Source organism: Apteryx mantelli, chromosome 7, assembly GCF_036417845.1.
Source record: "Apteryx mantelli isolate bAptMan1 chromosome 7, bAptMan1.hap1, whole genome shotgun sequence".
NCBI classification, from domain to species: domain Eukaryota; kingdom Metazoa; phylum Chordata; class Aves; order Apterygiformes; family Apterygidae; genus Apteryx; species Apteryx mantelli.
The window spans coordinates 10,931,698-10,957,320 of NC_089984.1; the positions used below are offsets into that span (position 1 = coordinate 10,931,698).

At 41.0% G+C, this 25,623-nt stretch overlaps 1 protein-coding gene across 5 annotated transcripts; it reads left to right on the plus strand.

Annotated features, from left to right (window-relative positions):
- The first annotated feature begins 6,188 nt into the window (after nucleotides 1-6,188).
- Nucleotides 6,189-25,205, plus strand: SLC16A9 (solute carrier family 16 member 9). 5 transcript variants are annotated; one of them, XM_067299785.1, is made up of 7 exons: nucleotides 6,189-6,288; nucleotides 10,351-10,410; nucleotides 12,107-12,335; nucleotides 21,270-21,413; nucleotides 22,277-22,372; nucleotides 23,460-24,368; nucleotides 24,685-25,205. In XM_067299785.1, exons 3-7 carry the CDS (start codon nucleotides 12,140-12,142, stop codon nucleotides 24,861-24,863), a joined length of 1,524 nt encoding a protein of 507 aa, XP_067155886.1. In that variant the 5' UTR covers nucleotides 6,189-6,288; nucleotides 10,351-10,410; nucleotides 12,107-12,139; the 3' UTR covers nucleotides 24,864-25,205. The 5 variants fall into 5 exon arrangements, with proteins under 5 accessions (XP_067155886.1, XP_067155888.1, XP_013811384.1 ...); XM_067299787.1 differs by having other exon boundaries at nucleotides 10,355-10,410; XM_013955930.2 differs by lacking the exon at nucleotides 6,189-6,288 and adding an exon at nucleotides 7,245-7,339.
- The last annotated feature ends 418 nt before the right edge of the window (nucleotides 25,206-25,623 follow it).

Below are 25,623 nucleotides of genomic sequence, written 5' to 3' on the forward strand. Positions count from 1 at the left end.
ACATGGATTCAGTTATACATTTATGTAGAGAGAGAGCAAGAACAAAGGGGAGAACGAGAACAAGAGTCCCAAAGTTGTTTCGGTAAAGGCATACTTTTTTGCACTTTTTTGGTAAGGAAGCTATTCCATGAATTAAATAATCAGCTGTGATCAAGTAAGCAAAGAGTGGTTTCCAGTTCTCTTCGCAGTCCCTGTGGTATAAGTCACATAAACTTGGAAAGAGTATCAGATTACAGCAGTAGAACATACCGGATATGTTTACATTGTAGTTGTCAGAGCAAGTACACTTTCAGTTAATTTATTGATTGTAAATTGTCCAAGCTCCTTGCAGATGCAGCTAGGTAACTGGTACTGGAAATAGATAGTTTCAGGATAGCTCGGTATTCACACTGCAGAATACGAGGATTAATGATCCAGAAATAGAGCAAGTGTTAGCAAGTGGAGGACTGGAGCGAGCAGGAAGCCCTGGCACTGGTGCCAGGATTTCTGGGCGGCAGAACAATGATCCACACATGCCCAATGCAGGGTGTTTCCTGCCTTGCAACACAGAGCCGCTGCAGAAGCTCGAGGAACACGTCTGCGCAGCAGCGGGTTCCCGTCCTTTGCAAACCATGGTGAGTTGAAGAGCTGAGTCTCAAAGCTACAGCCCGTTGATGAGCTTGCTCCAGACCTTGTGAGCATTTACGCAGATTCCCAGAGTTTAGGTGACAGAGGCATAATGCCAACAGGGGGAGGTAAGCTTGTCTTGGTTAACATTCCTCGTTGGATGCAAAAACTCATTTACAAGCTGTTTCTTAGGGAATTAGTTACACCTGGGAGTTACCATGGGCCTGGGTTTGAATGTAAAGCCTGCTAACCGTTCCTCAGTATCTCTGTGCTGGTCTGCAATAAATGCAGACTAAGGGTGTGTACAATGGACAAATCTATATTTAGACAAGCCCTACTAGCAGCTTAACACAGACTTAAAATAAACTTCTTCCATGGTGGAATCTTTCTTTTTGTCCCTCCACTAGCTGAGTTTGTCTTGGCAGTACTAAGTTAAAATATATAGGCTTTTTTGAACACTTCTCTGCAAACATTTTGAACTAAACTGTAAACTACTTTAGAATGTGCTGTGTAACAGATTGGATGACTAAGCGTAACTGCAAAAATGCTACAAAACTTGGAATCTCAGTCTCAGCCTGTGAAGACCCAAGATGAGGCGAAAGCTAGTACTGGAAATAAGGCTAGCTCTTAACTGGCAGAACTACATTATACAGAAAAAAATTGACAGCATTTGCACTGAAATCCAGGAGATTGCACTGAAGATGAATTTGGGGCGCTGTTTCATACTGCTGCGATTAGCCTCTGTCTTTCATTGATGTAAGATTAATGCCTTTCCTCAGTATTATTATGTACTTAAATAAGTGAGGGAAAAGCTAACTCTTAACTGCTGTTAAGTGAACTTAATACTCTAGCAAGATGAAAAGTGTATGCCTGTAGTCTACAGAGAATCGCAGGAGTGCATTATGCCGCTCCCTGCCCTGATAAATGTGTGCCATTAAACTTCAATATTCTGTACTGGCCAGAAATAAATGAATTTTCGGCAGGGAATAAATAAGCGCTGTTTATGAGGGGCCATCTCCAGTGTTCATGCTGTACCCTGTGACTTCCTCAACAAAAATACTTGCATTTTGATTTGCTGAGATTGTCATCTTTTTGCTCAGGAGGGGAAGTCATCTACTTGACCTGTTTTTACACAGACCATACACCAGAGTAGCACTGAAGGTTTCTGACGTGCCCAACTGACATGGTGTTGTACAGTGCGAGCCCCACTGGGACCTTAACAGGCACATGATGTGGTTGGTGACTGTCCTGTCCACGCTGTGAGCTTGACAGTCACATGTTGGAGAGAGGTTTGTGTAACAAATGGGTGGTTATTTCCTTAAAGGACCTTCCTTAATGCATTTTTGCCACCTCATCGCACCTGCCACATCTCTGGTTAGAGTCAAGCGTTTGTAGCATGGGACTAGAGGGGACATTCTGGTACTTCACTGTATTTTGCACTGCTTTTCAGCAGTGCTAAGGGTCCAGTTCTGCTTTATTTTCTGTTAACCACGCTTTTAATTTCAGCAGTGGATGATCCCATTTCCTCAAGAAGAGATGAGCCCTTTAAAACAGGGTTATTTCATTTTCTTACTAAAGTCATTTTCTGTGAAAGTGAATTGATTGTCTATTCTATTTATGCATTGTGATTTTTTTTTTTTAATATAGGGGTATTTTTACTGGCATTTCATTCTCTAATGTAACTATACTTGTATGAGATTTGCTCCTATAGGAGATAGCTCTGATCTTTGCCTTTCTTCTGAAAGGAATCCTATTTCAATCTGTAAAGAAAAATGGATCTTTTCCCTAAAACAGTGAGTGCATTTTTGAGCTATCCTAATATAACATGCATTGTCTTAACTGGTTTTTAGTTCTACTGCGAGGGACCACAGAAAGTCTACATCTCAGTAAAACCAGCACTTTTGTTCTGTACTGGGATTGATCTTGGTGAATTTGTGGCAAACCTAGAGGCCCTGAAGGACCGATGCCGTGATAAAGAAGGTACTATATCTTCACTGAGAGTGGATTTTCTGGGAAAACAGAACTGATATATTTCTTTGTTTGGAGATGCAACACTGTAATTTTATTTTCATTCTACACTCTTAGCAAATGTGGTTCATGCTGTCAGAACGTATTTGTCATTTCATGCGCTGTATTATATTTTAGTTGAGCTGTATTTGATTTGTAAAATAGCCTTAAATTATTGTGACTTTTTTCTTTAATATCCTAATACATAAAGCGTCGTTATTTAATGAACCCAAATAGCTCCTTCAACAGTTTAGAAAATGAAAATATATGCTGCAGATTCATAAGATTACACTTGCTCAAAAAATGTGATAGTTACCTAGTTTGTTTCAAAAAGTCTTCTACCAGTCGTCTTACTCTTCAAATCTTTAAAAGACAATCCTTGCAACTACATTAGTTGATTGCATTGCTTAGTAAGAATGTTAAAATGAACAGCAAGATAAAATTACTTTTTTCTTTTTTTAGATAACTTTTAACTCTAATCTTTATATGTACTAATTACCTATATGGATAGTATAAGAACAAAAAGCTCTTGCAGTAATGTTAAAAGAAGCAAAAGCTATTTTATATTGTATTTTTCAAAGTAAATGGCTACTACATTTTGTTGCAAGTTTTGCAAAAGGTTTGCATATGACCTTTACTTTGCACTTGTGTATATTTTTGAAGACTAATGCAGAAAACTGATTTATAAAACAGCATTCAGAACAACACAGATTAACTTTGCCAGATGGTGGTTAACTGGTGATCCAATTCACCTGAACACCTAGTTGAGGTTTCATCTGCGTCATGGAGCCTCTTTGGGACGCTGTAGACGCTGCGTTTTGTGTTGGCAGCAATGGTCAGACAGAGTGGGGCAGGGAGGGGGTGTCCTGCCAGTATCTCGGCACTTCCCCAAACAACATCAGCTAAGTTTCCTGTTGATTTAGCCATGATGACACCCCATGGGGGGCTGCAGTGTGGTATTGGCAGCTCAGAAGAAATCTGAATTCTTGCAGCTTAAGCGGGTTTATTCCCTTTTACACAAACCTGAGAGACAGTATAATGGCCCTGGCTAATGCGGTCAAACAGCACTTGACAAGCCCCACTTTTCCTCCCTCTCACAGGAAGGGTTAAATTATAACTACTGAAGTATTACTTTTTAAGGCTGTGGAAGACAGCTGACTCTGTCCTTTAGACTCTGCAAGTGCACGGATATCTAGTACATCTGCTTAAACTAAACTCTAGCCAAACTACCTGTTGCTTTCCTCACATTTTTCCCCCAATCATTAATGAACATTTTCCACAAGAAAGTTAACAAAACACCTAGGAAGACAATGAACTTTGACCATCCTGGCTTGGACCTTCCATTCCAGAGTCTCTCCTCCTACGCAGGTTGTATAAAGACAGTGCAAATTTGCAAAAGGATGCATCCCGATCTGGACCACAGGTTACAAGACAGTAGCTGATCAAATATTTAGGATTGTTTTATGTTTTGAGATTTTTCTGCATTGCAGATGATGTACTTTCTGTAAATACCACCTTTTAACCACAGTGATAATTCCTTCTCAGACAGTTTTGGGGTGTTCAGCACACCAGCTGCAGTCGCTGCCATGAAAGGACCCCTTCCAGGATGGCTAGATGTATGTACCCTGTACACGTCCCCTCTGCGCTCGCGTGAGCTTGTGCTGCTCCACCATCTGTATCGTAGGGAGCGTTTCTAGATCATCTGTACACTGATATAGCTGCAAGTGACCTAGAATTACACATCCTGCAACTGCGCCACACCAAAAATAAGGTAACTGTTTACTTAGGTGTTGCTCTCATCCCTAGCTGTGCTATGGGAGTACCTTTATCCTTTGGTTTCTTAAACTGCAGAGGCTGGAGGAGGGGGGGATTTATAGATGTTTTTCAGTGTTTTCCTTCATTTTCTGTTTTAAAGTAAGGGCTTAAGAACTCTTCTGGCCGCGGAGGGGACGAAAGCATGGTTATGAAAGATGCAGCTATGGCCCCATTATCATTCACTTGCCTCTAAAGGTCCTTCAGGGAGTGTTTCCGAAGTGCAGAAATTAGCAGATTAATCAGTGATTTGAGAACTAAGCCAAATATGGCAGTTGCCAAAATACTGTAGGCTGAGTGAGCAGAAACCTAGAGTTGGAGGAAACTGCGCTGCTCGTTACGAAACCGAGGGTGAAGGAGAGAGACCAGGAGTCTCTCCTTGTCTTCAGTTTTCCTCTTTCCTCTTGCCTTTTTCTGGTGCTTGTTTTTACAGGTCTGCCTTTTGCCGGCGTACTTGCCCCCTCAAAACTATGATATGCACTTGACTGTCATGTTCGTATGAAAAGTGGAGTTAGATTAAAAGTGGACGGCTTCACAGCAGGAGGGCATCCAGAGAGGTTGAAGCAAAACAACTGGAAGTGAGGATGAATGTGCACTCATTTAAGGTGCATTTTAATTCTTGAGTGAGGGTGCTCATCCAGGTGCACCACTGCCTGGGATCTAAAGTTGGTTTGCGTCTGACGGGGACCACTTCATTTGCATAAAGATCCAGTGTATTTCAGTACGTGCTTTAACTGATATGCCTTAACTCTTCTGAATTTTTCCTGTGTAGGCAAACTGTTATTTACTCCTAGCTTCATGTAAGCAGTAGTCTAATGAGCTGCTTAGAAGACACCTATATTCTTCTTCACCCTTCTTCAGATGGTCATAACTGGCTTTGCTAGGGTGAAATGTCCTGTGCTTAGTTATAGCCTGCGATGTTTGTCCTGAAGCTTCTGTAGAAGTCAAAAAAGCAACACAGTCTGTCAAGCACTGTAATGGGACTTTACATACACCTGGATGAAAAAAGGCAAATCCATTTCTGTCCTGTCTATTACTTTTGTACTGGAGTATAGGGAAGGGCAGATCGGGATGGCTGCAGTTTTGAAAGTGTTGTTTTGTGTTGTTTTTCCCCCCTCTCCTGTGCTGCTGGAGGAGGATTTCAGTGAGCCTTGCTGGTGCAGCCGGGGCCGTGGGGCACCGGGGCTCTTTGCTGTCCCCCAGCTGCCTCCAGCCCTCTCTCCTTTAGGCAGCCCGAGGCGGTGCGACGGGAAAAGGCCAGTGCCCCAGAGCCTAGCCTTGCCTTTCCTAACGTCTAACCCCAACTCCCTTGATCTCTTTTAAGCCCCTTTACCTCTTTTGCCGTGTCTAACGTGTATTGCAGAGCAGTTAAAAAGCCACTGCGAAGAGGCAGGAATTACCTTTTTTGAAGAGTGATGCGTCCCCTCGGTCTCCTCCCGGGGTTACAACCCTTTTCTTCACTTTCCCTCCCTACACCTGTTTCCTCCCTCTTCTGCTCTGCTTTTTTTACCCCCGGTCTCCTGCCTTTTTTGGACGGCCCCGGGGCCGCCGCCCCCGCCCCCCCCCCGACGGGGCTCCGCGGTTCGCGCCGCTCCCGCTGCAGCAGACACCGGTGCCGGCGCTTCCCGCGCCGCAGGCGGCACCCGGCAGCCCCGAGTCCCGCGGCCCCGCCGCCGCCCCCGCCCCCCGCCGCCGCCCCGCCCCCCGCCGCCGCCGCCACAACCGGTTCGTACCGGCACCGGCCGCGCCGCGCCGCCCCGGCCCGCCGGGGATGCGGGGCTGCCCGGCTCGCCCCGGGGGCGGCTCCTGCGGGGCCCCCGCACGGCCGCCTCCGGCCTCCCGCCGCACCCGGCGGGCTCGCAGGTAACCGCCGCCGCGGGGGGACGCAACCGCCGCCCAGAGGGAGGGGACGCAACCGCCGCCGCGGGGGGAGGGGGGCGCCGGGCGGCCGCGGCCGGGTCCCGCCGCCGCCGCCGCCCGCGGGGCCTCTCCCGCTCAGCCCCGAGCCGCCGCCGCCGCCCTGCCCGGCCGCGGGCGTTCGGGAGGCTGCGGGCGGGCGCCGGTCCAGCCCGGCCCGCTGCGCCCTGCGGGGCGGCTCCGGGAGCGCCGTTGCCGGCGCCCGTTGGCGCCCGTTGCCGGAGTTCGTTGGCGGCCGTTGCGGGCAGGCGCCGGCGCCCCTCGCCCCCGCCCCGGGCCCCGCCGCGGCCTCGCGTCGGCGCCCCGGGCGATGCGGTCGTGGCCCGGGCGATGCGGTCGCGCCCGGTGCGCGTCGCGCCCCGCCGCCACGAGAGGAGCACGCGGGCCGGGCGCGAGGCGGCCCGCGCGGGGCCCTTCGTCACCCCCGCGGGGCCCTTCGTCATCCCCGCGGCCCCGCCGCTGCGCCGCGCCCGCTCCGGAGGGCGTCACGCGTGACCCGGCGCTCGGGGTATAAGAGCGCATCCGTGCTGCCAGGCACCTGGCCGAGGAGCGGGCTCGGAGGCGGCGGGCACCGACCGGAGCGGGCGCCAAGGCAGCGGAGCGCCTGCAGGTCCGGCCGCGCACGGCTGCGCTTTGCTCTTTGCGCAGGGGTTTGCTCCCATTAAATGCAGCTCGCCGGTTCTCTCCAGTACCGCGGGCTTGCGTCTGTCCGCATGGATGCGCGCTAGTGCCGGACAGTCGGCCGTGCTTCGGGGGGGGGGGCGGGGTTCGTCCCCTCTGGGGCAGCGAGGCTCTGCAAACAGGTAGGACTGGTTCTGCGGAGCGGACTGATCTGTGCAGGGCCAGCTCGTCCGCGCGCTGTGCTGATGCTGCTGCACCTGGACTTTGCACAGCGAGAATCATTTCTGTGTCGTCAGTTAGTTTTGTTCTGGTGCTTTGTTTTAAACTCCGCGCTGCTTCTTTCATCAGGTAGCAACGGGACGAAATATTTGTGCTGGTGAGCCTCTTATATAACTTACAAAAGGGAACGTAGATGAGGATAAGAAGTGCGTAGAGCTGAATGCTGAGAACTGAGAGGAAAAAGTATATATGCAGTGTAAAAGAGCTTAAAGACAAGTATTTAAACGTGGGGAGTTACTATAGTTAGAACACTAGTTGAAGTCTGACATAATCAAAATACAGATGCATCTTTTTCAGTGCATTTAACAGAATGCATAGGCTTAGACCGTAATGTCAGTATATGTGAAGATGTTCAGATATTTGTGTGATGAATACATTAGAAATAAGCGTAATGCATTGTTGTTGTTCAGATGCTTTAAGTGTTACTTGCAAGTTAAGCGTAGCACTGACTTGAGATTATAATTAGAAGAGTGACTGGAAAACAATTAGAAATTTAAATGAAATCTAATTTAAAATGAAGGACGTTACAGTTTTGGCTGGTACTGTCTTAGTTTGTACCAGTGCCTTGCAAAACTGGAATAGTTGAGTGTTAATCACACACTGATTCTGCTGACAACAGCTTTCTTTGCAGCCATGTGCTGTTCACAGAAAACAGCATACTTAACAAGGCTCTAGTTGCACAAATAAACTGAAAACACTCATTTCACTACTGTCTTTCTCAAGATTCCCTTTGCCACAGATTAATACAAGTTTCTGTGCTGGGAGCTAGTGTTTCTATCATATTCATGTTCTTTAGGTCAATTTTTTTTGTGCTCTCCTGTCATCTTTAGGTCAGGTTTTAACATATATAGAAAAAGAGCTTAGCATTGTGATAAAACTGGTTGTATATAAGAAAATAGCCAGACACCACTGTCTTTCCACACTAAAACTGTTATTGTTTGGTTTGTTCTTTAGTCCAAGACCTAGCTTTGTTTTTTGTGTTTTTTTTAAAGACTTTAATCAAACAGCCCTCTTCCTCTGATTCTTATTCACAGTGAGTACAACTCACTGAAAAGCTTTGTCCGACTAAACTTCCAGTTGATATCTAATTCTTTATGCTTTATTTCTCCACTTCTGTTTCTCTGAAGTGAGTAGATTTCCTGGGAGTCCAACACAGCATCCCTATGTTGTGTGAACAGTAAGATTTGTGAAATGATTCCCACCTAAATCTTAAATCCGTAATTGTCTGTCTCTTTCCGGGACCATACTTCTTAAAGTTTTCCTTGTTGGTCCAGGAAAAAAAAAAACAAATCAGAAAACTCTCTGTGTGAACTAGTTCTTTTTCTTTTTTTTTTTTGATGATCAGGTGTATCTTCTGTACAGTCTGTGTCCTCCTTCCTGAATAGAGATAGAAAATAGTATAAGAAACTTTGGACCCCTGCCAAGTAGATGCACAGATGAGATCTCCATACAGGCAGTGATGGGAGTAGTGGAGATTTGGTTCCTACTGTCAACTCTCGTGCTTGTTGCTAAATATTTATACTACAACTTACCCTGTTCAGGAAAGCATTAAATAAATAATGTACTAGTAAAAAGGTATATTGATATCCATGGTCACAACAGCAGCTTGGTTCACTGGGACTCCTTTAACCACGTATCGTAGCTGAGGGAACAGGATCCTCGCCCAGGACCTTCAGCTCCTGTGCTCTCTTCAGGAGGACTTAATGCCTTCACGGAAGTTAGAAAATATGCCTTGTTTTAGGTAATAGATACCCAGTGATGTGAGTAAAGGAGCAACCTGCAAAAAAGGGAAGGAAAGACGAGGCCTTGGCTGCTCTTAAAAACAAACTCTGGGACTTCACAGATCTGTTTTTCACTTCGAGGATGATTTCTGCAAGGAAAATGATGGTGAATTTCAGTTTGCGTTTAGCAATTACAGATTGTAAATTGTTTGATGTATTTAGAAAATAGGGATATTTTTGCTATCTAAAACCCTGTCATTTTAACTGAAAAATGCAGAAAATGTCTGCAGTGCAAAATAGGAGACTTCAGGATGTGGAAGGTCAGATCTTTTGCTGGCATAAGTTGACAGAGCTCTGTTAAAGTCAGTGAAGCTATGCAGACTTGCAGCAGATGAGAAGCTGATCCAGATTGGGTTTTTTTTTTAGTATTTCTATTAGAAAAGACCTAAGACTACAAGACTTTTTTTCCTCTCCGTTAAATGTCTGGAATTGCAGAACTGAATTAACTTAGTTGTCTTTATGCCAAATGTTAGAGCTTCAGTATAATGGAAATCAATATAACAGCTAAAATGTGTTTGTTTTTTAAAGATTACCTTTTAAACAAATATGAGTTGGGATTATTCCCCATCTGTTTCTGTTATTTTACTGTTTTTCTGAATTATTTCTTTTTTTGTCTTTGTGGAAGTGTCCCTTTATTGAAGCTGTTACACATTTTCACCATTTTTACTACAGTCAGGGACAAAACAAGCCAAGTGATACTTATTTAATGCAAGGAGAGCTGCATATGTACAGTGACTATATGTATATAATTTAGATATTTTATGTAGAAAGGAGAGGATCCCCTTTTGAATAATTTTAAGGATTATTATTGTAGGAAAGTACCTGTAAGCAGCTTTTTAATGCTTTGCTACTTTAAGGCATGGCATGATTTTTGTATATGCCTGCTGTCACCCTTGCATCTAATCTAATCAAGGGAAACATAAACATTTGCTCTGACATTTGAGGACGTAAATCAGAACTTATATTTATAACTGGAACGTATGTAACATGATAACATTTATAACTGAAAATACTGTATTTTGAAGGTCTGTCAGTATGTTAAAACCTTGTAAATGATTCCTAAAAGGACCTAGAATAGTCAAAGTTTATTTTATGTTTGTAGGCAATGTTTTTGTTATTTTGGGGCCCAAGGCTGCTGTCAGCTGTTGATGAATTGAGGGAGAGTCAGTATTTCTCCACTGAGATAACTTGATTACTTCTGAAGTTCCTCTGAAAGGATATTAAAAAGAAGTAAGTTAGTGTGAAGATACCAATTTTCCACAGTTGTTTTTACTGTTGCAGCAGTGCTTTTGCTAAAAACTTTTACTTTGCTTCTCTCTTTCTGCAGATAGAATTGCCACGTGAAGCTACGCTTGTAAGAGAGCCGAAGGATTCTAGGTCATCTTCTGTAAGTATCTAAGTAACATTTAGGTGTATCTATGAACTGGAACTGGCTTTTTTCATGTCTCTATAGTAACTGTTCCTAAAAACTTTGTACAGAAGCTTTTTGTAAGTATTCAATATAAATTCTTAAAAAGTGCCCATGCTAAGAGTACAGGGAACTTGAATGAAAGTTCTGTTATTGTCTACTCATTTACACCGTATACCTTTGTAAAACAGTCATTTTTTTCCATTCCAATTACAAGTTCAAGAATTCTGTCTCCTTGGGGTTGTAAATCAAACAGACAGTGAGACTTGTTTCTTTTTTCTGCTTTGCCTCTTGGGATCTCCTAGAGCAGAACTTCTACTGCAGCACTCTTAATGCGTAAGCTGTAGTGTGTGAAGCTAGTCCTTAAGAGCATGTCGTAAAGTAAACAGGGTGAAATCTTATCTGCCTCTATCTTACAGGGTAAAGGAAATAAAATTGTTGAGAATGTCTTAGTGGCAGAGCCAGGAACAGAAAGAACATGGGTTCTATGATCCTCAGTTGAGCAGATTGCTTGCTACAGAGAAGGAAGGCAGCTTAGTTGTGTGCACAGGGACTCTCAATGTATGACTGGAACCATCCTAACTCCAAAGCAGTTTGTCCAGAAAACTTTTAAATTCTTTGCTAAATGTTATTTAAGTCCCAGTCCCTACATTCACAGACTAGTCTTGAGAGGGTGTCAGGACAGTCAATTATTAAAAGCCATCTGTGTGGATGACAGATCTTGCCTTCCAAAGGAGTAGATGGCATTTTAGGAACAGGGCAAAAGTCTAATGATGTTTGGGGACGGGCGTGTAGCTGAGCTTTGGGTGATGTATGCAAACTGTGCAGAGAGCAGACACTGAAACAGCTTATAGGAGACCTGCATGTGCGTACATGCGTGTATGTGTGTGTAATACCATCATGGCTTGGCATACAAACCACACCTGTATACAATTTTAGAGCTCATCTGGCTGACTAATGCATACAAAGTCATTTTGGAGGCATCACTCCTCTACACTTCATCTTGTTCACAGAGAAGAGTACTGATTGGTTACTACTTCCATAGTGTGAGCTTCTCTCTTCTCTTGGCCTGCCCCTCCCAGAGTACACTGTCTGATGGCAGATACCTTGTTAAACCTTGTAAGGTACTCTGCTGAGAGATGAGAATAGAACTAAGTACAGATTTTTTTCTTGACCTTGAGTTAATATTTTTATATTTATGATTTTTTTCAATTTTTTTAATTTACGTTATTTTTTGTGGTCATTTTATATTTTGTGCCTTTTCTTGTCCTTTGAGCTTATACAATTCACTCAGGATAGCCAAGGCGCTTAACAGCTGGTGGCCACATGGTTCTTTGTTGAACAATGATGTATATTAATGCCTGAGATCTTTGTAAAGCCTATTTAACACTTGGAAAATGAGAAGTTCTCCTTTTCAGTAATATAATACTGAGGTATGTATGACTTACTAATGCCTCATGTGCTGTTCCTGTGTTATGCAGAAGACGTAAAAGTACGGAATGGTAATATTATTTTCACTGCTGTATACTGTGTTGTATATATTGCTTGAAGATTGGTTGGCAATAAGCCTCTGTTTAAATGTGTACTTCTCTGTACAGCTCACTTGTATTAGCAAACCTAGCTCAGTCATATTTCTAATGCTGTGTTCTATTTGTTTCTTGTTTTGTTTGCACAGGATCTGCGTGTACATCTACATTCATCTTACACGATGGTATTTCGGAAACCACCAGATGGTGGCTGGGGCTGGGTGATCGTTGTCGTTTCCTTCTTTACTCAGTTCTTGTGTTACGGATCACCGCTGGCGGTGGGAGTCTTGTATGTAGAATGGCTGGATGCTTTTGGAGAAGGGAAAGGCAAGACTGCTTGGGTTGGATCGCTAGCAAATGGAATCGGATTGCTTGCCAGTAAGTGTAGATGCAGTATATATCTTAAAATGTAATGTTTTCTTTATAATAGATGCTTTGGTCTGTGGGTGCTTTTGGAATTATACTGAAGACAGCTGCAAATGAGGAAGGTGAATGAGGACACTGCATTTTTGTCTTAGGTCAAGATGGCTTAAGAGCAATTACATTAATAGTTCTACTATACATAATATGAAAAATACAATGGTAAAAGAGCAATAAAAATATTACCCTCAGAAAATCTGAAATTATTCTATTTGAATAAGAAATATCAAACTCTCTCTGAGAAATGGAACCATAATTTTGTTGTTATTGAGTTTCTTTTTTTTTTTTTAATGAGGCTTTGGGACTAATTTTTGCATTAGTATCTTTAAATCAAAGCAACTGTTAGCCTAAAGTGTCACAAGTTTTTGAAAAGGAAAAAGGAAAGGTCAATTAATAAACTAGTTACTCCTTTTTAAGCTCCAGAAATAAAACTGCCGGTTAGGGTGGGTAAGGGCTCTTTTTCACTGTTTTAAGAAAAAAAACTCCCTTTGAAGCCTAGAAAGTTATGTATAACAGTGACATTAAGTAAAACAACTTTACTGGGAGCTTTTCTTCAGTAAGAAGTTGTTGCTTGAAGAGGAACAGCAGGGTTTGGGGGAAGTAAAACACCACTTTGGAAGTCCATAGATCCATTTTGTTGTTGTTGTTTTAATATTGAACATGGATATTGTACAGGGTAATACCACTAGCTTCTGCTGGTCAAAGAGTCACCATGGAAACCATTATCTTTATACTGAATCTGGCAAAAGTTTAATTGTCTGTCAGGAGAGAAATTTCTATGGGCAAAAGCAATTAAGTAACTTAATGGACAAAATCCAGTTCTAGATTCTGAGGAAATCTCTCCTTAAAAGAGAGTTGCCATTCAAATGGTGATGCAGAACTGAATAAAGACCTGTTGCTTTCTATGACTGTATAGCTGGGGAAATGCTGGTGTTACACTCATGTTAGGGATTTATATCACTAGACAGAACAGAAATGGGCAAAGGCAGTGGGTCGCTAACCGCAAGAAAGCAGTCTTCAGTCCCAGGATGTAAATGGGCACAGGAATGCAGGTTGCTCTTCCATCACACTCAGCGCATACTCTTTTCCTATTTTAGGGACATTAATGCATGTGCCTTAAAGAATTAAGACCTAAATGAATTTGACTGAGAGAAGGAAGTGAAGGAAAAGGCTGAACAAGATAGTTACTGAAGAAAAACTAGGCAGAAGGGGATTGCCAGAGGAGGGGTGAAGAAAAACCTTCTCTCTGGAGACTAAAAGTCTCTGGCTCACAGCTGTTTGTCAGTCACTCCTCTGAAAAGAGCCTCAGCCCGTTTTCTACTATGTCAACACCATACTAGTTTCCAGATTTTAATTCCCTCTGCCTAGCTGCTGTAATTGTCCATATTGTGCTTTATAACGAATACAACTTCTGTGACTGTTTAATACAAATAAAAAGTGTTATTGTAATTCATTTTGGTATAGAGTAATTAAATCACTTGAAATTTTGACAAGGAATGGGAGGAATTCTGTCCGTCAGAGTGTGTTTATTCTTTCAGTTTGGAATTAGAAAGCACTTGGCTTAATGATCATTTCTATTTTATAAGGCCATCAAAGAAAAGCACACTGAGGACCTCTTTTTTTTTTTTTTTTTTTTTTTTTTTTCATCGATCAGAGGGTTGACTGAAAACAAAATATATGTTCCCTGCTGTACCTGAAATGAAAGACCTACTGTCTTGTCAAGCTGGCATCTGACCCTAATAACTCTACTTAATACTCTTTGGAGTGACACTGTTAGTATCGTAACCACTACCTAAGACTAGACTGCCCTTCACATGTTAGAATTTCTTGGCTTTTTGGTACACTACTATACCTCTGGAAAACTCCCCAAGCCTCCTTAAATAGAAATATTTAAAACTTGCACTCTGGAATTGATACAAACCTAGTAATAATAATGATTACTGGTTGATTTGGGTGGACATAGTAGGAAATAGGGGGAAAATCCTGTTTCTTTCTCATATGAAATCATTTTTTTTGAGAGAATAAATTTTACCTCTTTGATGATAAAAGCTTTCTATTGCAAATAAGGAGGAAGTTCCTCCTTATGGAGGGAACTTCGTAAAGACTAAAAGAATGGAATTGATGCTCTTTAATACGCGTGTCTATGAGAAGGATGGTTAACTTGCAAAGAAATGAGCAACTGTACCATATCTTCTGTGCCCTCTATGTGAGAGATCTGTTCCTCTCCCTTCACAGTGCAAGAAGCATACGTGGTGTAAGAGTCACTGAGAAGCACATAGGATTGCTTTCATGCTGGCTTAAAAGTAATATGAAAGAGTGTAATTCCCTAAATGTATTTTCATTTAATAGCAGCTCATTTAAGAGCTGTAAGTACTACTAGAAAGCACATGAAAAGATATGGTTCTTAAATTTTTTTATTTGTTAGAAATGCTTTGCTCTCCTATCACTTAAAAATTCAAAGGCCTTCAATAGATTAGTGTTCTTAATTTGTATAGGGTACAGTTTCAGCCTAGTTCATGAAACATGTAATCTCTTACAGACTTTGTTTTTCATGCTGTTTTCAAAGCAGGTCTTTTTCAGACCTAGTCACTAGTTTAAAGAGTGCATATGTTTTAGTGCAAAAACATTGACATAACATATTGCAGTCATGAATACCAAAAAAGAGAACCAGTTTCTGTTATCATTTCTGCTATTGCAGGTTCCAGTATTATAGGCAAGATGGGACTCTTGTGTGTTGTAGCCTATATTAAGTAGATGGTCAGACTAAGTGAATTTTTCTAAATTACCATATTTTCATATGTGTGAAATGTACTTCAATTTAACAGTCTCCCCAAACAAGCTGATTTCCACGGCAATATTGCACATGAATGAATGAATGAATGAATGGTGGTAATAGAAGGACAGCTTTACCACAAACCCTTTCAGTGGTCGCCCTGCCTCTTACTGTTCCTAACTTGACTTTTCTACTAGTTGTTGTTTCTTCCCTTCTCCTCCTTGTTTTGGTTTTCAATGTCTGATACAGTTGTCCAAAGACATGTACTTTTCAAGTATTCATACTTTTAAAACGATCCAGATTGCATGGAGAAATTATTGTAATTCTCATTTGAATTATAACGTGTTTGTTGTATTTTTCATCTCTTACAACTCTTCTTGGGAGTTATTTCCCTCCTTAAAAGTATGTAATCTTATGATTGAAGTTATTCAGTTTTAATTTCAGCTGATGGGCGATATTATCTTTAAGTGGTGTGTTTTGAAGCATCCCAGAAGAAAAGTGTTGTGTGTGTCTAGAGACTGCAATCAAATTATTTCTAAATTTTCTTTTATGCCTGTAGCTTAATAGAGTATCTTTCCTCTTGATCCAGGAGTCCTCCAATCCTTTAGTTACCTTTCAGGCTCTTCTGTGAGCCTTCTCCAACTTAACATCACCTTTCTGATGCTGTCAAGGCCAGACTGGAGAAACAATGGCAGTTATGGTGGGTTTGCAACTATGTATAGCAAGTAATAGAACCTCTTTTTTCCTACAGGAGATTTTTCTCCTTGACAGAGCTGAAAAATCACATTAGATCTTCTGCAACTGTGGGAGGCAAGTCCAGTGACTTTGCTAATCAGTACTGTAATTACACCAAAAAGAAAAATATGTCTTTTTATGTATGCCATATGGCTCAGAAAAAAGTTTCTGTATATCTTCTCCACTTCCCTCCATAACTGTAGTCTTAAACATTTTTTACAAGTGGCTGATGCTGGTAAGTCCTTTTACATTTGCTGAATTGGTGTCCTTTCTACAGTGTTTACTTCTGACTTGTGTGAGAGCTAAACTTAGATTTGAGACATAGAAACCCAGTACAGCACCTTGTTTATTGAGATGAGTTTCCTAGTAGGCTGTGTTCCATTTCTGTCCTCTCGCCTGTAAAGCAGGCAGGGTTGCTAAGGCTAATGTTCTGCCGTAAGCTAGGGAGCTCATTGGCTGGAAAAGGGATTGGGCCAGGGGTCTGGTGGATCGTTGCTGTGCAGGATGATGTTAGTTATAACTCACTGTGATGTGACCTTATGGTGTATTGAAGAAAAGTGGCTAAAAACAGAAAGGAAAGCATCAATGTCGTTGTACAGGGTAGTGTTGAGACCTCCTCTGTGATACTAGGTATCATTCTGGTTAATACTCTTCAGGCTATAATAGGTGAGGCAGATGGCTCCCAGGATGATGTAGGGGAATTGAGCCTGCCATATAGGAGGAAATTAAAAGGGCTTAACATGTTTAGCCTAGTTGTTTTACCAGGCCTGAGGAGAATATTTATTATGTTCTTGGAAGTCCTGTGTTTCTCCTACACCAAGCGTTCTTAATTTTACATCCATTTGGAGCTCAAAATTAAATTAGATCCATGTTATACTTGTTAAAACCAAAACAGACAAAGACCTTGGCATCTCTAATTGGCACCACAGCTGTTTATAGTAAAAGCTGATTTCACGGTATTTGGCATTGCAGGATACACCAGCAATAGGTCTCCCATTCCCCTTTATTAATGGAGAAAGAACACAGGGAAGATTTTTTTTCTTGAAAGGCATGTCTTAATAAACTAACATGGTAAGTGTTTTTGCTGGTCTGAGGCATTTAGTATTAAATGTCTAAAAAGCATAGTTTTGTGTTTTCAAGCAGTATTTTTACAACTCTGTAAAAGACCTTTCCAGCATTTATAGATTTTTGGACAAAAGTCTTACATGTATACAGCTCCCACTGTAATCTATGGAAGCTATACATAGTTTGGGGAGGGGGGGAGAAGAAAGCAGAAGGAAGGAGGGGGGGGTTCTCCTAAAGAAGTAGTTTCTCCAAATAGGGCCCCAGTTCATTCAATATCTTTGTCAGAAAGGAGCAGTCTTTTCAATTAGTCAGAACTGGATTGCTCTCCAGTGTAAGAAGTTTTTTATGATCTAATACTCTTGCCCAAAGTACAAAGACTTGGAGATTTTTCTTTATTACTAACTGGTTTTAGCAATGCCTTCAATATGCAAAAATTTTCTTTTGTTATGTCCAGTGGATTTTGCATATAGACGATGAGTATTGCATCGACTCTACAGTTTCTACAGGCTCGGACAGATACCAGCAAGTAGGATGGGTCAGATTAATGCACGTGATAAGAAAAAGAACTCAGTTTTCCAGTATTGTTTGTTTAGTAAATGGTCTCGTGTGTGTATGAGCTGAAGGAGGGAGGACCCTAGAAATGAGAGAGTGGAGGAAGAGAATATTAGTTTGCACAAAGTTCTCTCTCCATGTGAGAAGATGAAGCAAGAGAGTGTTGGTTCTTGATATCCATAAAAGAAAAATAACTTTATAGTGAAATTGCAGACTGAAGCATCGTCTTCACAAGGAATGTGTCTACAGAGGTCAGAAGATCCATGGTAGTTATAAAATTCTTGTGTGGGAGCAGATGGCTTGTTTTCACATCTCGCGAAGGACTGACTGTAACATCCAGGTCTCACTGAGGGTAAAGTCTTTTATTTCTTAAAAAAACCCTAAGGAAAATATCTATGTACAGCTGAACCTTCCCAGGAGTTTTTCCTCTTTGATCTCTCTGCATCAAGGTCTGCTGTGAGAGCCTGTCCTTCTTTCTGTTGATTCTTTCCATCTGGTCTAGGGAGCCCCTTGACCACTTCCCTGCAGAACCTGGTATTTGTATTATCTGGCTGCTGAGCCTTACACGGTCATGTGCAGAACAACACTGGTGTTCCTGTGCTGACTTTTAAACCTCTGAGAAAAATACAGTTTTCTTCCTAGAGTTAGCTGCCATTCAGATAAACTGGGTTGATATCCCTTCTGACAGATTTTGTTCTAGTTCTAAAATACATGGTTTGGAAGGAAAAAAGCCCTAGGGATTTTTTGTATCAGAGGTAAATATTTATAAATATCTTCAAATATCATGCTAATACCAGTGATAAATCTTGGAGTTGTTTAGCAAACTGAAGAAAATACTATCTTAAAAGCCACTTTCTATGCTTCCTATTGAGGAAGGCCACTGGGATTTTATTTTATCTTGGTCGAAACTGCAGTGAGAAATGTGTTATCAGTGGAAGGATCTTTCTGAAATACTATCAACTTAAAAACCCTTATACTGCCTGAAGAGCCATTTTCTTTGAGAAAGTAAGAGTCCATTTTGAACAAAGTCCACAGGGCAGGAATTCACAGAGCAAGTCTGTCTCACTCTGGGAAAGTTGGATGTTTGACCAGATTTAACTGCCCTGAACCCATTGTGCTTGAATTATTTGTAGAGAATAACATGTTTGTGTACAGTAAACTCCTGTAAAAATGCCATGGCAATAATCAAAGGTGCTGTGTCTGTTAGGAAAAAATGCGAGCTCTTTAGGAAATAGAGAGGAAAGGCAAAGAGGCAGGAAAAGGGACAAAGTTGCTACATATTGCAGTGTTCTCTTTTGTGACTTTTTTTTTTTTTTAATGGTATGATGAAGGGAATGTGAAAGTAGAGCCTTGGGTGTAGGGAAAGACAGAGCTGTTTTTCCTCTCATCCCCGAGACCTGTAATAACTATTGTAATAGTTATTTTGGTGTTTCTTCTTACAAATGGGGCCGTTGCTGAGCTGCCAAATCTCTTGCTGTGTGAGATGACACATTAATACTGATCTTATTGGAGCAGGTTCTTTAGTTTTGTGCAGGTTCTTTTCCTTGAAGACAGAGCAAAAAGATCTTTGTACCTTCTGCGCTTTTGATGGTGTTCCAGAGGAGAGCACTGCTGTCAAGAGTGTGAAGACAAGTTCTTTAGCTCTGTGTCACCTTCGTTCTGCCTTGGGACTGGAGGGTCCTGCCTTACTGCAGATCCTCTAGCGCAAGCAGTACAATCTCTAGCAGTACCACCACAGGCTGGGTGGAGATCTTCTGAAAGAAGAATGTGTAAAAATGTAGAGAGCAGATGGAAGGGACTTCCTACTACCCTGTTTTAGCAGGGTAGTAGGCAAGAAATAAAGGATAAAAGTAGAGCTAATTCCTCTCCCTAATTCAATTATGTTATCACTGCCTAACATTTTTTTTAGTGTAGAAGGATTTTTTATGCAATACAGATTCAATCCTTTGTTTATTTTTAAAATCCTGTGGTTTTAAGAAACATACCATCTAATTTGCCAGTTCTAGTAATTAATTCTAAGAATCAACAACAATCTAACACTTTCAGCTTTTGTTCTCAGCAAGTTACTCTGCAGTTCTGGCCAACTTTCATCTCCACAGTGTGCTGTTTCTTGAGAAGCAGCAAGTGCTTACCTCTCCCTTTCTTATATTTTCCAAAATTCAGATGAACCCAACTTCTCCAGCAAATTTTCTTGTTTCTTCTTTAGCTCTTACTCCTTACCTGGAAAAACCCTAATTCAAACTCTTCTTTAAATTCCCTAAACAAATGGCTCTTGTGTGGGGCAAAGGTTTTGACCTGCCTTGTATTTGAGGATTGATTCACCTGCAAACAAATCTGTGCTCCTGCCTGCCAGAACTGCTTGTCCCATGGCTGGTAACCACATGAAAACCTTGCCTACATTCCCAGCTGCTTGCTCCTGTCTGCAAACCTGGGCAAGCACCGTCATCAGTTCCAAGTGTTGTTCACCTTATATCACCCCTCTGGGCTCACCTCCCATCTGTCGGGAATCTTAGATATGTGTGAGTCAGGGAGGACCAATAACAAATGGCAAACTCCTAAGATACTGCTTTTGCAGGTGACGTTGACCGTGGAAGGTCTTTGTATCAATATGAGTGAGATCCAAATGTTGTGAGTTTTTTTTTGTCTTTTAAATAATCTCATTCATCTTCGTATTAAAATTCTAAGTTTGTAGTTGGGCAAGTTTAGGATCTCAAGGCTAATATGTAAGTCTGTTTATGAACTTTTGGAATTGAAGCATTTCAGATAAGAGATTTTTCTTTGCAAACCAAGTACTTTGCTAGTTACTTATTTATGCAGAACACCAAACTTGCACACTGCTTCAGATTAAAAGGCGTATTCCAGATCCCACAACTGAAAATAAGTGCTTGTTCTACAACTGCTGCAAGTGAAAAATTGATTGAGTAGAGGTAGAGTAGGAACATTACCAGCAATCTGCTCTTGTATGAAAAACTAACCAACCAAGAAATATTGGGGGGTAGGGAGAGGGAGAAACCTCTTCCAAATTTCATAAACCTTACTCTGGATGTTCTCAAGAAATACCTTTAATTTTCTGTAGTTTTACTATAAACACCAAGATAGGTGGTAAAACACTTACTTATTTAGTAAAATACTGAAAGGCAGGTATTTAATTCCCTACAGAATCAGGGAAGATCCTTTGTCTTTACCTGTTATGTCAGCAGATACTTTCTCTGTATAAGCACCAGGTGGCATTGTGACTGTGATTATGAGCAGAAGTTAATATTTTCCATTTCAGTTTTATAAATCTCACCTTATATCAGGATTACTACAGATGTTGTCTTTTCTGCAACACACTTTTGGGGGTCTGCCTATCACGAAGTATCTGTTTGGTTAAAATTTGGCTGGTGATCTACCCTTTTTGCTACCTTTCTAAAAACTTTGTGTAAATCCGGAGGTTTATAATAACTATTTTATAGTCCAGTATATACATACTATCTTCTGTTTAACGAATGTTTTTTTTTTCTCTCTCTTCCTCTCATCCCTGGTACAATTTAGTGTTCTCAATGTCAGATTTGCATTGATGAGCAAAATTCTTGAGAACCTGATCTTGTATGTTTTTATGACTTACTGTTCTTAAGAATCATGTAAAAGTGAATGTCCTGAATTGTTATTTTTAATATAATTATATTTTGAAAAAATTATTGCAAAGAACATTTCCATAGACTGAGATTTTTTAAAACTCGTAGTGCTGCTATTTATAAGTAATATTTTCCGTGGTTTTTGTCTAGGTCCTGTCTGCAGTATATGCGTATCATCTTTTGGAGCACGACCAGTTGCAATCTTCAGTGGCTTTATGGTGGCTGGGGGCCTCATGATGAGTAGTTTTGCACCTAATATATACTTTCTGTATCTTTCATATGGGATCGTTGTTGGTAAGAAGCACCTCCCCTTCATACAGAGACTTATTCTGTATTGTTTTGAGTCTTGGTTTATGAATCTGGAAAAGGAAGCTGTTTCACAGACACAGTTATAGACACTGGCACTTGAGTTGTCAAGGAGTATCTAACTTCTGGTGGGGGGCACAGGCAGACTTTTACAGCGTAGTGAAAGATGAAGGCTATGCATATGTCTGTCAGTGTTTGAAAACAGTTTGTCCTCTGTTGACACAGATGGTTCTTTGAGATGGAAGAACTGAGATTTTACCTGCTTGATTCCCCCTTATGTCTTCTGCAGCCATGAAGTGCTAATCTTAAAGGAATAAAATTTCTTTAGGAATGTTGTCATGTACTCATTCTAATTTGATAAATTAGAGATCATTAAGGAGAGGTATTGTTCTTTACATAACTGGATTGAACTTAAAACACTATGCTAAAGGCATGAAAATGCTGTTTTCCGAGTAGGTGGTGCTCTGCCTCTCTGTTGTGCAGTTGGCTGCTGTGGGTGGTTTAAAGGCTGCAATTAACTGTGTCAGGAATCCGGACACCTCGCTGGCCAGCAAGGAGCAGCAGTGTGTGTTAGCTCGGGCACAATGCCATGTGGGCGCAGCTGTACTGTTTTCCAGGGCCAGCCCTTGGACGGAAAGCTGTATAACTGCTTTCGCATAGCACAGAGCCTGAGCTAGTGAACTCCTCAAACCTGAGCCAGCTCCACACAGATTCTGAGACTGGGAATGGTCGGGGAGGGGGAAGGTGGGACAGTGCAGGAGGGGGACAACACTGTCTTATCTGGGGAATAAATGGGGGCATTCCATTTCCCAGAGTATGGTGCACATTTTATTCCTAACTTTTTTTTTAAGGGCTTGGATGTGGCCTTTTATATACTGCAACAGTTACCATCACTTGCCACTATTTTGACAAACGCAGAGGCCTTGCACTTGGTCTGATTTCAACAGGTATGGCTTTTAATTTTCAGTCTTTTTGACTTTTCAGCTCTGACAGATGCTACTATCATTACCTTGACAATAAAAATCAGGTGTATATTTTTCTCAGTTACTTCTCAAAGTACTTCTAAAGTCAAAACGTCAGTAGCAATGAACATATACCAACAGGCTTCAGATAAAATAGTAACTGCATTTTCAGGTGTATGGTGTGGGTTATCTATACAGACAGGAAAAGGAGATGCACCAAAATGAAAGCAAATTCATCAGCACCGTGGGCTGTGTGCAGGTCTTGTGTAATACCAGGGGAAAGCTGCTACAGAGCCCTATTCTCCCTCTTCTAATTCAGACAAGGTCAGAGGTGAGAGAGAGACCGAAAATGCAGGTGGCATAAATGCTGGATTGTCATAATCCCATGTTAGTTGTGCTTTTTAAGAAGTAGTTGAATTTTGGGCTTACATTTTTTGTTTCCTATCTAAAAGGAGACTAAAGTCTAAAAACTTAGGTTGTGAGCTGTCTTTTACACAGAGAGTAATTGCTAACTTAATGGACTAAGTGGGAATAGTTAAGGAAGCAAATTGTTGTGCCTGGCTTTCTGTGTTGTATGGTGTCTCTCCTCTGATCCCTTTTCTGAAGTTGCTGTTAGTGAAGCGAGTTCTGGTCAGTATGGTCAGTGCTTCAGGATATCAATGCCTGATCCACGTAGTGGAATAAAGGGAGATTTCTGCTGAAGTGTTCCTTGAACTTTGCTGGGATTGCAGGTAGTCTTCCTCAAGGGCTGATCTTATTGAGCCTTGGTTAGTTTTAGTACATGGAAGACAAAACAAGTCTAAATTTTATAATTATTTTTCCCTGCATTTAACACTCAAGTATATAAATGATTTTAATAAAACCTAGGGACAGTCTTCAGTAAATCATTTTGCATTCAAGTTTGTCTTTAAATTGATTTGAAAAAACAATGCTCTGTATTCATGAGTTGAAATCCATTCATTACAATGGGCCTGTGCTCACTTTAGCCATGAGCTGGAAATGTTAAAGCTTGTTATTGGTGAATGAAGTTCTCAGCTCTTCTGATTAAACTGATCTTATTTTCCTTTTATAGGCTCAAGTGTTGGACTCTTTATATATGCAGCATTGCAAAGAGAGCTTATTGATCTATATGGACTAGATGGCTGTCTGCTAATAGTTGGTGCACTGTCTTTAAATATATTAGCATGTGGCAGTCTGATGAGACCATTGGAGTCATCTGATTCCCCTTCACCAGAAAAAATATGCGTAGACAAAGTCCCAGATCAATATTTCATTTATCATGAAAAAGAAAAGACTGTTGAAGAAAATATAAGCATCCTTGAAAAGGGCTACATTGATGAAAAATGTGTGAACAATGTGCCTGATTACAAACAGGATAGCATTTTAAATAAGAATGTGTTAACTCCCATAAATGTAAATGAGAAAGACACTTATAAAAAGAAAGTTGTAGAACAGACAAACTTCTGCAAGCAACTTGCCAAAAGGAAGTGGCAGCTCTATCTGAACTACTGGGAAGAAACTGTGGTTCTTTTTAAGAACAAAGTATTTTCAGCTCTCTTTGTTGCCATCTTGCTCTTTGACATTGGTGGATTTCCTCCTTCACTGCTCATGGAAGATGTAGCAAGAAGTGCAAACGTCAGCGAAGATGACTATCATGTGCCCCTTATTTCCATTATAGGCATTATGACTGCTGTTGGCAAACTTACTTTAGGAATACTGGCAGATTTTAAATGGGTTAATACTTTATATCTATATGTATCTACCTTAATAATGACTGGAATGGCCTTGTTTGCAATTCCATTTGCTAAAAGTTACCTTACATTAGCGATGCTTTCTGGGATTTTGGGTTTTCTGACTGGAAACTGGTCAATTTTTCCATATGTAACCACAAAGACTGTAGGAATTGAGAAGCTGACACATGCATACGGGATATTAATGTTCTTTGCTGGACTTGGAAATAGCCTCGGACCACCTATTGTAGGTAAGGTCAAGTTAGATATTATAAAATTCCAATGAGCTTGTCAGGACCAGACAATTAGTTTGCATGCAAGTAGTTCTAGTTGGTCCTAATAACAATGGAAAGATGAAATCAAAATCTTAGAAAAGATTGCTTTTCTTGAGCTGGGCAAGCTGGCTGTGTTCTGTTTTCTTCTTTGATGGAAAGCACATTTCATGTCTAAGTGTACAAAGTGCATTTTAGATTTGGCCTTTTATTTTCATGGCGTTTCTCTACCTTGCAGTGCTGTGTTACATTTAACTCTTCACTGATGCTCTTCTCTTTTATTTTCACCCTTCAGGTTGGTTTTACGACTGGACACAGGAATATGACACTGCATTCTATTTCAGTGGCTTTTGTGTTTTACTTGGTGGATTTCTTTTGCTGTTGGCAGCATTACCCTGCTGGAATGCCTGTACCAATCAGAGCTCAAAGCTGCCTCCAAATACTTACTCCTACAAAGTTGCATCTAGCGCTTAGATGACAACTGGAAAACACTTCATCCTCTTTTATATTATATAACAAAATATTTTAGTAATTTTTCATTTATTTATGAAGTCCAAAAATGCTCTTCCACTAGAAAAATTCCATTGTTGCTTGATGTTCCATCCCTTTTTTTTTTTTTTTAAAGAACAGTCTTATTTTGTCTACTATGCACTGTGTTTTCAGCCTTTGTCTACTGTAATTTCCTTTCACCCTGTAATGGGTATATTCTGCTGTATTATCAGCTGTATTTTTTTTAAGGGGGGGAGGGGGACAAAGACTTTGAAACAAAAATAAAGGCCTGATCCTTATAGGAGAAGGATGGCATTACTGTCACCTTTTATAGGTCTTTAAGTTGCACAATCAGACTTTACAAAACAAAAATTTGCCTTATTAGAATGTAATACTGCGGTGAGGTGCTTGTAATATCACGCTTAGGTTAACTTTTTTTTTTTTAAAGTTTCTACAATTTAAAATGAAGTGCCAATGCAGGGGGGAAGAAGAGGGGGAACAAAACCAACCTTACGTTACATAACTGAAGTGAACTTTATGATGAAAGTAAAGATTCTTACTACCACTGAAACTAAGAGCTATGTTTATAAGTTTTGCACATTTTGTGAAGTCTGTTTATAAAACTGTTGAACCAAAATCTTTTAAACCAAGGAATAAATATGATTGTTGAAACCATGTAAAGAAATGCTTACTTGGTTATGCAAGTTCATAATCTTTAGATTGGAACTGGAGATCTCCCGTTACA